This window comes from Plectropomus leopardus, chromosome 13, assembly GCF_026936395.1.
Source record: "Plectropomus leopardus strain MGB_pleo_1.0 chromosome 13, ASM2693639v1, whole genome shotgun sequence".
NCBI lineage: Eukaryota > Metazoa > Chordata > Actinopteri > Perciformes > Serranidae > Plectropomus > Plectropomus leopardus.
In genome coordinates this window covers 14869709-14881757 of record NC_142188.1, presented here as the reverse complement: position 1 = coordinate 14881757, position 12049 = coordinate 14869709, and the positions used below count along the sequence as shown (strand labels likewise).

At 40.3% G+C, this 12049-nt stretch overlaps 1 protein-coding gene across 4 annotated transcripts in view; it reads left to right on the top strand.

Moving 5' to 3' along the window:
* The window catches only part of LOC121954395 (protocadherin-15-like), a 255337-nt gene that overhangs the window by 130009 nt on the left and 113279 nt on the right, over positions 1-12049 (top strand). For all 4 annotated transcript variants that reach the window (XM_088086315.1, XM_088086313.1, XM_088086314.1 and 1 more), the window contains 5 exons: positions 425-595; positions 4744-4852; positions 5006-5118; positions 8598-8804; positions 11636-11770. In XM_088086315.1, coding sequence (XP_087942441.1) covers positions 425-595; positions 4744-4852; positions 5006-5118; positions 8598-8804; positions 11636-11770 — 735 coding nt within the window. The remainder of the gene's footprint in view (positions 1-424; positions 596-4743; positions 4853-5005; positions 5119-8597; positions 8805-11635; positions 11771-12049) is intronic.

Below are 12049 nucleotides of genomic sequence, written 5' to 3'. Positions count from 1 at the left end.
CATATGAAAACACTCCTACAAGCTTTTTTTTTTAGTTGTGTGTTTTTCTATTGTTATGATCTAAAGTTTTCCATATTGCATTAGAAATAATTGTGATTTAGCACTGTATGTTGTGACAGCATCATTTTTTTTATTTATCAAAGGGAATATTTCAATACTCTTCTACTTGAAGCATTCGAAAATGTGATTCTGGACCCGTTACTGCAGCCAAACAAATGAAGAATAAAAACTGAATTAATGCATGACTGTGAGCTTCCATAACGCCCACCGTTGTAATAAATACTGAAGAACAGCTTCAGAGATCTGTCATTGTTTAACATGTTATATTGATTTTAGCTCCAGCAGTGTGTAGCCACAGTGCACAAAGCAACAAATCGTCTGGGAGTTTTGAGGTTGAAATTGAAAGCATTTGTTTGTCTTCCAGGACCGCGCTCCATACCCCCCCAACAGGCGAACAGCTACAACAACTCTGACTTTGGACGTTTTGGATGGAGACGACCTGGGCCCCATGTTCCTGCCCTGCATTTTGGTGAACAACACCCGCGACTGCAACCCTCTCACTTACCGTGTAGCCATCCCTGAATTCACTGAACCGGTAAGAACCAGGCAGACAGGAAAGTGTGAGCTCGCTGCTGCTCTGCAAGGTCATTTTAACAGAATATCTCTTGTTAATAGTATGTGCATATATCTATTCTCATGCATGGAGGTTCTATCTGTCGTCCTGTGTGTGCTTGTGCATTGTGACACATAATGCAGACTTGTTATGTCACATTTTTGCTGCATATATACATTCCTGCTGAATGTTAAGATGTGCCACACATGTTAAATAGGCTAATTGTCCCCTTACACCTTGTTTTTGCCTCAACACCTGGAGGCAGGGTAAGCTTTGCTGTTGTGTCTCAGCATGGTAATTCCAGGGGCATTTTTTGGTCTGTTGGACCAACAATTAGAGCTGAAGGCTGAGTTGACCTGGGATGACAGCCAAACACCACTGGAATTCATAGAGGCAAGAAAAATAGAGGGAGATGCTGTGGCAGCCGGGATAAAGAGTCTAAGGTGGTTCACCAATAGAAATTCTATGTATATCCATAAAAAAGATTATCTATGTCTATAGGAATATATATCTACTGTGTATTTCTATGCATGAAAGGATCTGAACTGAATTGGACTGTTCTGATTTACTGAATTGAACTAAAATAGACAAAACAAGCTAATTTCAAGATCCATTTGGTGTTGCTCTGGAGCTTTCGCTCCTATCACATGATGTTGATCAGCAGATGGAGTCGGATCAGTTGCCATGGAACTGTAAACGTCTACACATTTCATGATTCAAAGCACGTCTAGGACTCCTCATAAAAGTTGAGCTTGACATTTTATTCTTGATCTTGGAAACAGCAGTTGACAAAACAATCTCAACTCTTCTATCTCGCTTGTTCTGGGGTTTACAACAGTATAACACAGTCCTCATCAGCAGTCTAGACTAGACTGGAGTGGAATGTATTGAATTGAATTGGATTGGACTGGAGTAGTCTGGATTGGATTTGATTGGATTTACCTGACTTGACTGGATTGGGGTTGGCATTGTGGTGTCATCAGAGTAGGTAGTTTGAGTCTCAGCCCTGCTCCTCTCTGTGCAGAGTTTGCATGTTTTCATCACACAGGTCTCCTCTGAGTGCTCAGGTTCCCTTGCACAGTTCAGTAGACACAGTACAAAAGGTGCAAATTGAAACTCTGAATTGCCCAAAGGTGTGAATGATCTTGTCCGTGTTTTAGCTCTTGATCAACAAAAAGTCTCATATTTTATAGACCTGCGGGTATAATTATTTTCTCTCATTTTTATGTCAAAAATGTTAATGTGAAAAAATGACTGTCGGAGCGTTTCAGTTTTTCTAATATGTGGAATTGCCTTACAAATAAGTGCCAAGTTCTTTTGTTGTTTTTGTTAATTGTAGCTTGGCAGACCAATTTATAGTTTCATTAGCGCTACCAGCTGAACCATGATGGAATTTAAGTACACATATCTGAGATTTCTGCTCCCAAGCAGTTTTGAAAAAAAGACTGCATCAAATAGGGGTTAAGTGTACACAGTTCACATGTTTTGAACATGGTAGTTGAATTGAATTGAACCAGAGAGAGATTTAAAAACACAAAAGCCTGCAATAATGACACAGTAGGAGCTTTATAGATTGCCTTAGAAAATCAAAGGTTGTAGATTGATGCCTAAAAGGAGAGAGGGAGTAATAACAAAGATGTATATAGTCTATACTGAAATGCGTGTGTGTGTGTGTGTAGCTGTGGTTACAGGGGAGCTGCCACTGTAAGTCATAGTTGTTTGTCCAGACTTTCAATTCAGGGTTTGCCCATGTAATGTATAATTTATGATAAAAGGTTTGCAGACTGCTAAGTATGCAGGACCTGGTAGCACCAGCTGCACAAACCAAAGCTTTTTTCATTGGTGTGAGAAAATGTTGGCCTTCCTTCCTGTTTTTTTTTTTTGCTTTTCCCCCTCTGAACATTGCACGTTTTCATCCTGCCAAAGCCCCACGCCATGAAGTCTGATGTTACAGTGATAATACATTACATACAGAGTTTTTTACAGAATATCGCCAGTGTGTATTAAATCTGCTTCTTAAAATTTACATCCCGTTCTCCCTCTTTTACTTTCCTTAAACAGTTCAATTTCTTTCTTTTTTTTTCTTTTTTTTTTTAGGAATGGCCTACATTTGCATTGCAATTTTCAGTCAGTTTTTTGCTGCTCTGATTTTTCTCCATTCTGCAGTGTAACCATTATACTAACATGTCTGTCCATGGGGAGATTTGTCTTCTCATAATTGATGAGTGTATTGTAATTAATCACAATGGCTAGACAGGCATTATTAAGTTGATCTGTATTTATTTTTTGCCCTGGGGGGATATAATGTGGGCTCTGGAGTCCCCTGGATAATGACTGCTGGAGGAGGGTATTATAGCTAATCATCATTGTGCAGAGCTAGGGGGATTTGATTTAGCGCACCTCCAGACATTGTAAAAGCGAGAGGGCTGATTAGGGAGGGGTGTAAGGATTACTTCAGCGCTAGGGGATATAAATATACCCCCTCAGGGAAGGATTCTTCCTGCCAGAGAGCTGTTAGCCATGTGCCTGTCTCCGCTAAGGAAGTTTAGCACAGGCCTCTTAGCATAGCCACATCCACTGTATCAGCCATATGGAGGCATTGTGCATGAGGAGAGGTATTCTTAAATGTGATGTGCTAAACATATTCCCACTTCGCCATATGTGCAAAAGTGTCGCGGTAGAGCGGGGTAATTAGTGCTGATGATGTCTGAGTATGCATGAGCAGGAGAAGTGGCCTACAGCACCACAAACAGATTATCCTTGATGTGCAACTCTATTAGGCATATTTAGAAGCATGCTGATGAGTAATAGATCTAATAGCGCTGGCTCATTAATTAAATATCCTTATAATTGGCCAGTGTGCTATGGATTACAACTGCTAAGGAAACTGGCCTACTTCAGGATTTTTTTTCTCTTTTATTGGATATCAGAAATATTCTTTAATGCCTTCGTGTAGGCTTCGGACATGGCCTGAAGCAATATGTTATCATATTGTCAGTACATCCTTCTGTCCCATTCTCGTGAACACAATATCTCAGAACACCTTAAGGGAACATCTTCAAATTTGGTGCAAAAATCCACTTGGACTCAAGAATGAACAGATTAGAACTTGCTGGTCAAAGGTCACTGTGACCTTGTGTCCGCCTCCTTCTCATGAACATGAATTCTCAGGAACCCTTTTAGGGAGTTTCTTCAAAATTGGCACAAACGTCCACTTGGACTTAAGGGTGAATTGTTTTCATTGTGGTGGTCAAAGGTCAAAGTAACTGTGACCTTGCGCATGTCTCATTCCCTGGAATGCAATATCGCAAGAACACCTTAAGGGAGTTTCCTTAAAATCACATCCATGTGGACTCAAGGATGAACTGATAAGTATTTCATGGTGGAAGGTCAAAGTTCAAGGTCACTGTGACCTCACAAAACATATTTTTGGCCATGACAAATTTTCAGACAAATGACCAATAGGATATATTTTTGAAGTGATGATATTTTGTATACAAAAGGTCAAAGACCGACTTCACTGTGGTATTACAATGTTCTTTAAAAACATTACAGCTGTTATCCAGTGTCATAGCTCAGAAACAGAAGTAGAGACATTTGGTCAGACACTGAATTGCCATATGTGAAGCATTCATGTTTTAACAGACATAAATATAAACTGTTGTGCAAGTTGGGTGGTTGGCGGAGGCATACAACTGCAAGCTAGTAATTCTAGTTCTTCAAGAATGCCCAATGACAGAAGTTCCTCTCATCCCCTTTAAAAGCATAAATCAGTTTAATGAAGCAGGAAAAGAGTATTGGGCAGTTTTTCTATAGAGCTGTTTTTATCTGGAGGATTATAATTTAAAGTGATATACAACACGCCACATAAGATTATACAGCAGCCCAAATATTGATATATAGCACACACAATATGTTTTCAGGGGCTGATGATATCCTTTCTAAGTGGAATTTTCCATTTCACAAGACACTGAAATTCCTGTCTCTGCATAATCATGCACTCAATGTTATTTTAGGGGACAATATCCGTGTGACTATAGGATACAACTACACAGTAAACAGAAAATAAACGGATTTGCATCTAATTGTCTTGCAGTGTTGTTGACTGACTCCCCCTCCCTTTGTTGCAGAGCAAACTGAACCCACTGAATGTGACCCCTGTGATCCGGGCTGTGGACATGGACAGGAACATACAGCCCCCATCAGACAGACCTAATATTCTTTACTACATCCTGGTCGGTAGGTTCATCGCGAATCTTGATTGCGTTGAATGTTATTTGGCTCAGGCGGTATGCCATGACTCGACTTCTGAGTGTCCATCCTGGTGTTCTTGATGTTTTCATAAAGTGCACTGAATCCAAATCTGTGAATGTTCTCATATTTTTATTGCAGGTCATCCAGTCACATATCCAGAGTATTTCTCCTTGAACAGAACCACTGCAGAGCTGCGTGTGCTGCAGCCTATCAGCAGGGACTTGTATCAAAGGTTCACACTCATCATCAAGGTAAACAATACACTTCAGAATCAGTTTTATTGTATCAAAGGTTACAGAATGCCCGATAGCAAGATTTACTGCATGACTTTTGACTGAAACTAACCCCAGCACAAAATACTGTTGAGTGCAAATCTACTTGGAAATTATAGTGGTTCATTTATCATGCATACTTTACGTGCATAGACAGAATTCGCAAAATGTAAATTGGTTTAAAGTCACGCGAAAGTCATCCATTGCCTGTATGTATGAAAGCTGCATTTACTGAACCAGATGGAACTTGAATGTCTTATCAGGGTTCAGCCCAGGGTAAAATATTGATTATTCTGCTGCCTCCACTTTAGGTCAACAAAGTTTTATGAAACAATTCTGTACTCATATTTTTAATGTGCTCGCGCCACATCAAGTTTAACTCATATCCTGATAACTTTAGCATGCACCCTTACCCACTCCACCTAGATAACCTCAGTCCTGAAGGCCATTAACCTTATCTCTAGCTGCTTTGGAGATGGGGGTGAAAAAGATGTTATGATTTATGGACTTAGCAGGAGGATAGGCTGCTGCGCTCTTCTGAATCCTAATTTAGAGCAGAGTCAGGGATTGCCTTGGTGCTGCTGCTGCAGCAGTGCAGATGAACTTTCCATCCACCCATCACTAACCTCTAGACACCTCTGAGCACTGTGTAACCTGCTGCTTACTGGGATAGGTGGGGAGAAAAGAGATGAGAGGAAGAGCTGATTTCCACGAGAAGAAGAAGATTGATCATATGAGAGGCATTTTGCATGTCTTCAGGAGGATTGTGCATAGCTAGGGGGAAGGGACACAGTTCAAAGGGGGAGCAGGAAAACACCAAGATAGATATAGAGAAGTGTGAAGGATGGTACTTTAGGAGACTTATCTACCTGAGTCTTAGAGAGGGGGAGGAACTTATTGCTCAAGGACTCCAAGGGGCAGGAAAGTGAGAATTAGACTTGGGTGTCTTGAGAGTGCTTTGACGCAGCACAGCATGTGGTATACATAGCTTATGCTGTGGGAGGGAAAAAACGCCTGTGGTGGAATGAGCTGCAGCATCTCAAGAATGTTTTAGAAAAAAAACACATCTATTGTTCTTCAGAAGTCATGATTGATGCTGATAGAGCCATATCCAGCAGGATGGCTGGGATTAAATGAAGAGAAGTGACACAGGTAGATTGAGATGGAGAGAAAAAGTCTGGTTAAAAGGAAAGAAAAAGATAGCAAAGAGATGCTGACACTTAAAAGATGATGGAGTCCAGACAGGAGAATCAAGACTGATAAACAGTGACTTTTGCTAGTAGTAAATCTCCTGCAGGCATGTGTGTGTTGTAGCATTGAAGCACAGGTCATTTAGCACTGCCTCCCAGAAATAGGAACATCGCTAAAGAGCGAAATCACCAGGGAACACTGTAATCCTACACCCCGTCTTTTCTCTCTCAGACAAAAATGTGTGTGTGTAAATGTCGAGAGAAGAGGAGAGCATCCAGGCACACACACTTTGTCTGTCAATGACAGCACTTTTCCCTCGGGTGTTTTCTGTGAGCAGATTGGATCTTTGGGTCAGCGTGGTGTGGGTGTTCTTTATTATCACTCCGATAAGGGAAAAGGTAGAAGATGTTTGAGAAAGATAGTCCGCCTAATTTGGTAATGCCAATAAAAAAACATGAAATGGATTGAAACTCAACTTGATGTGCAAAAACTGCTTAAGTGTGAAGCAGGGGTCTACAATTATTCATATTTTTATTATTATTATTATTATTATTATTATTATTATTATTATGGGGAATAAACACAAGCCAATAATCAAAAAAACACATTTCTTTGGCTGCTGCACTTTACCATTTAGCAGAGGAACTTTATTCCTCTGTTGCAATTGGCACTCTGAAACACAAGCCCAGTGAAATTGAGCTAATGTGCGGAATTAGTTCCAGGTCATGGCTTAAACTGATGTCGCCTCACTCCTCCTCTCCATCTGTATTTTTAAAGCCTTAATGTTTCTGAGGCTTCACAGTGTGGGAGCCAATAGTGACATATGTCCTTGTAGTGACAGTCTGCCTAGACCACAATATATTTGTTTTTTTCTGGCAGGGCAGGTGTCACATTTGGGGTTAAAGTGCAGCCTCTGTAGGTTTTTGTACAGTTTGAATAGCTGGGACAACACACATTTTGGTTTGTGGTAGTGCACTGTGCTACTTTAGCAGTCGTGTCATCCGCCGACTGTGCGGAAATGAAGGGGAAGGAATGTTTACATTCTGGTGATCGTGCGATACAGTTTGGTACCTGTTCCACTGTACGTGACACAAATACAAACTGGGTTTGGATGAAGGTGAGTCAACATTTCACTCATGCATTTTTAGGGGAATGTACAAGTCTGGGATTTTCTGTGTAAGCTGTATTGTAACATTTATTGTGTCCAATTACACTGCATGCTCTAGTATTTTGGAATATTTAATGTAGTAGGATTTTTATGCCCTCGTGCCGGCAATAGCCTTGGCCGGAGGCATTATGTCTTCAGGTTGCCCGTCCGTCTGTATATCCTTCCCATTCTTGTGAATGTGATATCTCCAAAAGGCCTTGAGGGAATTTCTTCAAATTTTGCACAAACATCTACTTGGACTCAACGATGAACTGATTCAATACTTTTCATGAAACTAACTTGTCGTGGAGGCGTAGAACTGCAAGGTGTTAGTTCTACTTTTGGAGAATACTGTTGGTTTTATCAAGTACTGACTGCTACCTGATTCAGCAATTTGAACCTCACCATTTATCCCAACATGCAAAGTGACATTTAAATGAGGTGCGTTTCTTGGCTCGGTCCTGCATGTCAGTTTTTGGAGAAAGATATAAACATGCCAAAGAGATGAAGAGGTTGTCAAGTTGGATTTTGTCATATCAGACTGTTGCGATGGTTCACTTGAGCTTTCAGGCAAAACAGAGACCCCGTACAGAGATGCACAGGGTTCAGCTCAGTTCAGTTTGCTCATGGAGACAGACCACACTGGAAACAAGTTCTAGCAGCCTCGTTTGCTAGTTCATTGGTTAATTCTGGCACCGACTTAGCGAGTCATATTTCCATTGAGCCTCCTTCTATCATTGGTCACCCATTGGACAGAGTAGCAAGAGCCACTAATTACTGCCTCTCCCCGACAAATGATGGTATTTGCGTTAAGTGCTCTGGTAATTACTAAGGCCTAATCCTAAGTGGACCCCTGATTAAATTTAGTCAATGTAGCTTTTTGTAATTGAAATGACACTCAGAGAAATTAAGCCTTTCTGTCACTGCCCCTGCATAAGCGTCGGGACGGCATAACTCTTGAGTGTGTTACTTTCATCATCAGACTCATTATTAGAACTTCTTAATAAATTTCCAGCAGACAAGTTATCAGTGTTTTATAGAAAATGTAGACTTCCTTTAAGGCTGAATATTTGAGACACTGACCTTCTTGCTCTCTAATTCTTTTTTCTTTTAATTTTAGGCTGAACAGGACAATGGTCACCCCCTTCCAGCCTATGCTGACCTCATTATCGAAATCCTGGACGAGAACAACCAGGCACCGTATTTCCAGTTTGCCACCTATCAGGGCTATGTGAGTGAGTCCTCCCCTGTGGGTACGACTATCTCAGCCAGTGCCAACCTCACTGCCCCCCTGGGAATCATCGCTCTGGATAATGACATTGAGGAGGTAGAAAAAAAGTGCCTTTATCAGGCTGTGCTCACTGTTGCCTACACGTTAAACATGTCCACCCATGCATGTGTGCACACAAACACACAGCGTATTCATTAAATATTGATTAGAGGTCCAAGTTTGTTCATTCCTTTGCATTGTGTACTCATAAAACACATGAGTCATTTTTCTGCTGTATTTTTCTCCCTTGTTGTAGCTGGCTCCTGGTGATACACCTGTAGGTAAAGGGGTTGCTTTTAGATGCAGTGGCACACACATACACACATAATAGGGATGTCCCGGTTGAGTTTTTTTTCCAGATCTGCAGTGTGAGTCCTTTGAATATTGCGTATCTTTTGATACAGAGATTAATCCAATATTTATGTTTTCCTGCATAATACAGCTGCACTGTGCGCACTTAATAGCTTAGTGTCGGCCTCCAGTTATATCAGTAAAGCCAATTCAATTAAGGGATTTGACTGCTTAACAGCTCTGCATTAAACCTGCATCACAGCTTTAATTGGGTTCTTACAATATTTAACGTATAGCATCCTGGAGTGTTTTTGTATAATATCTTTGCAGAGAAAAGTGTTGGTGAGAGGCTGTTGAGGCAGGAAAGTTTTGACAGGAACTTCTCTTCATCTCCACTTAAAACAAAATGCTGAAGGTTAAACGCATTTGTTTTGTTTTGTTTGGTGTAAAGAACTCACTTTGCTCGCTCTGGCACAATGTCAGTGTGGATATTATTAATTGAAACTGACGTCTGCTGTTTATTTTTGGTGCCAGTGTTTTGTACATATTGCAATGGGGTGGCTCTGACAGCTTGTCGTACCTGGAGTGCAATAAGTTACAATAAACAAAGGATCAGAAGTGGAAAGGCTTTATATTGCCAATACTCATCTATTAAATAAAACCCTTGATCAGCTTGATCCCTACTCTGCAAATCGACTTGGGACATCCCTACTGTTAATTCATGCATCACTTTGCAGTGAAAACAAACTGAAAGCACTCATCACTGCTGGAGACATCCTAAACAGCAATTTGCGAGCTTTTCTGTCTGTTTGCAACAGCAGAAATTATATGTTTTCTGTTATTTCAAAATTTCATAAATGGTGAATTAAATGCTACGCAGGTCTCCAGTAATGACAGGTGTGTGTAGATTAATCTAGCTGACTGATTTTTGTATCCTGCTGGGATTGTGTGTTTGGAGTGTTTTGCTGTGCTGCATTTTTTTTCTTTTTTATACGCAGATGGGTGTTTTTGCTGTGGTTTCTGCAATCAGTCTAAACTTACGCAATTATTCTCTTTGAATATACCAAACTTTGCTTTTTCAAAAGACTTTTATATTTGTTTTATGAATTCATTGTCATGTGTTTGTAGTTGGTTGAAAGGGGTGTTTTGACATATTTGTCTGACACATTTAGCAAACTGTGTGATTCTGTGTTTGCATGTCTGTGTGTGTTTGTTCACCAACCACAGTGGAGAACGATTTAAAGGGGCAGTATGGAGAATTTAGGGGGATTAGTGGCATCTGGTGGTGGGGACTGCAGATTGTAACCAGCTGAAACTTCTCCCACTGCAGTGTTCTTTGATCAGGATGTTTTTACTGGGAGCCAAATTATTAGCAGAGATCTCTTCATCTCCAAAATAAATGATTATTTACACTGGTAAAAACACTGAATGAAGTAGGTTCACGTTAAAAAACTTTGTTTCTCTAACACTTTTTAGCATATCAGGAATAGGACATTAGTTAATTTGTGTTAACTTTATTTCTCAATGACAACTTAAGATGCAGACATTTGGGAGTTTTAACTAGGAGAGTTTTCCCTTGGAGCTTCTAACTACAGTGGCTGATGCATAATGTGAATGGCCCTATCTTGAGTCAGTGTTTGATTTGTTTAATCTTGGCTACTATAGAAACATGGTAGTGTAACATAGCAATCTCTGCAGACAAGCACCTGCTCTCTATATAGATAAATTGCTCATTCCAAGGTAATGAAAACTCAGCATTTCTTATTTTAATGTTATTGTACACTAAAGATCATATTATATCCAATTTCTGTTAATATATCCCCTAAATCCTACACATTGGACCTCTAAATTCAATTATACCCTAACTGCATAGATTTATGTTTGAATTGATGAAAACACACTGACACACACGCACAGCTAAAACTAATGACCACTACCTTTAGTTCATCTTTCAAAATATCCCTATACTCTGTCTTTGGAGAAGATTAACAAATCAAAGTGGAGTGGAAACAGAGATAACAAAATCAATAAGCCACCCAGTCCTGATGTTTACCAAATTCTCTTGAGAGGACTCATTGATGGACGTGAATCGAAGCCGACTTGCAGCAATGGACCACAATGAACTCAAGGTTTATTTGTTAACAAAGTCCAGCCTCAGCGGTGATGACACATCTTTGGTTAATGGCTCTTTTTAAGAAAATGTTTTCAAGCTTAGTTAGCATCTGGACATCCAAACAATAGCTGTGAACCCCATTCTTTTATCAACTGCTTAATGTGGTCGATATTTTTCCCTGAAAAGGCTATAATGGGTGTACATTGTTTAAGCAGAATTCATGTCCTTTTTTGTTTTCTTTATTGGTATCATCATGTTAAAATACATTGGTTTGTGGTTCTGTCCGCAGCTCCTGCACCATTGTTTTCTGAAGACAGATGAGAGACCTGCAAGCCGATTACTTTTTCAACTCTTTGGCAGATCAAAATGTACTGTTTGATAGGTTTTTTCAGCCCCACAGCTGCGGCCTTGGAAAAGAAAAAAAGATGAAACACTCATGTCACCATGGTAACATGTTTCTTTTTGTATATCTTTCTGTTGGAAGACCAAAGACCCCATGGTGAAGATTACCCTGGATGACTACACCACGATCTTCGGCCTGACCCCAACTGGGATAATCCGCTACCTGAAGCTCATCAAACCTGTGGACCGGGAGAAGCAGATGGCCTATACTTTCATGGTAGGCCTCATACTCAGCGGTGGCTATCTGCAAGACAGCTCTAAAACCCTGTGACCTACATCTCCTAGTCTGTGTATATTAATAGAAGTCACAGGTTAGCTCTATACCAAGAGGCACTTGCAGATACAAAGCTGACCTGACACTTTTAGAGCAGTATGACCTTTATCAGTGGTCAAATAGCAGTGAAGTTAAACAGTGTGTTCACTTGAATTTATACATTTCATGCAAAAGTGAACCAAAGGCACATTGGACCTAAGTTACAAAAAAGACTTTTCCTCC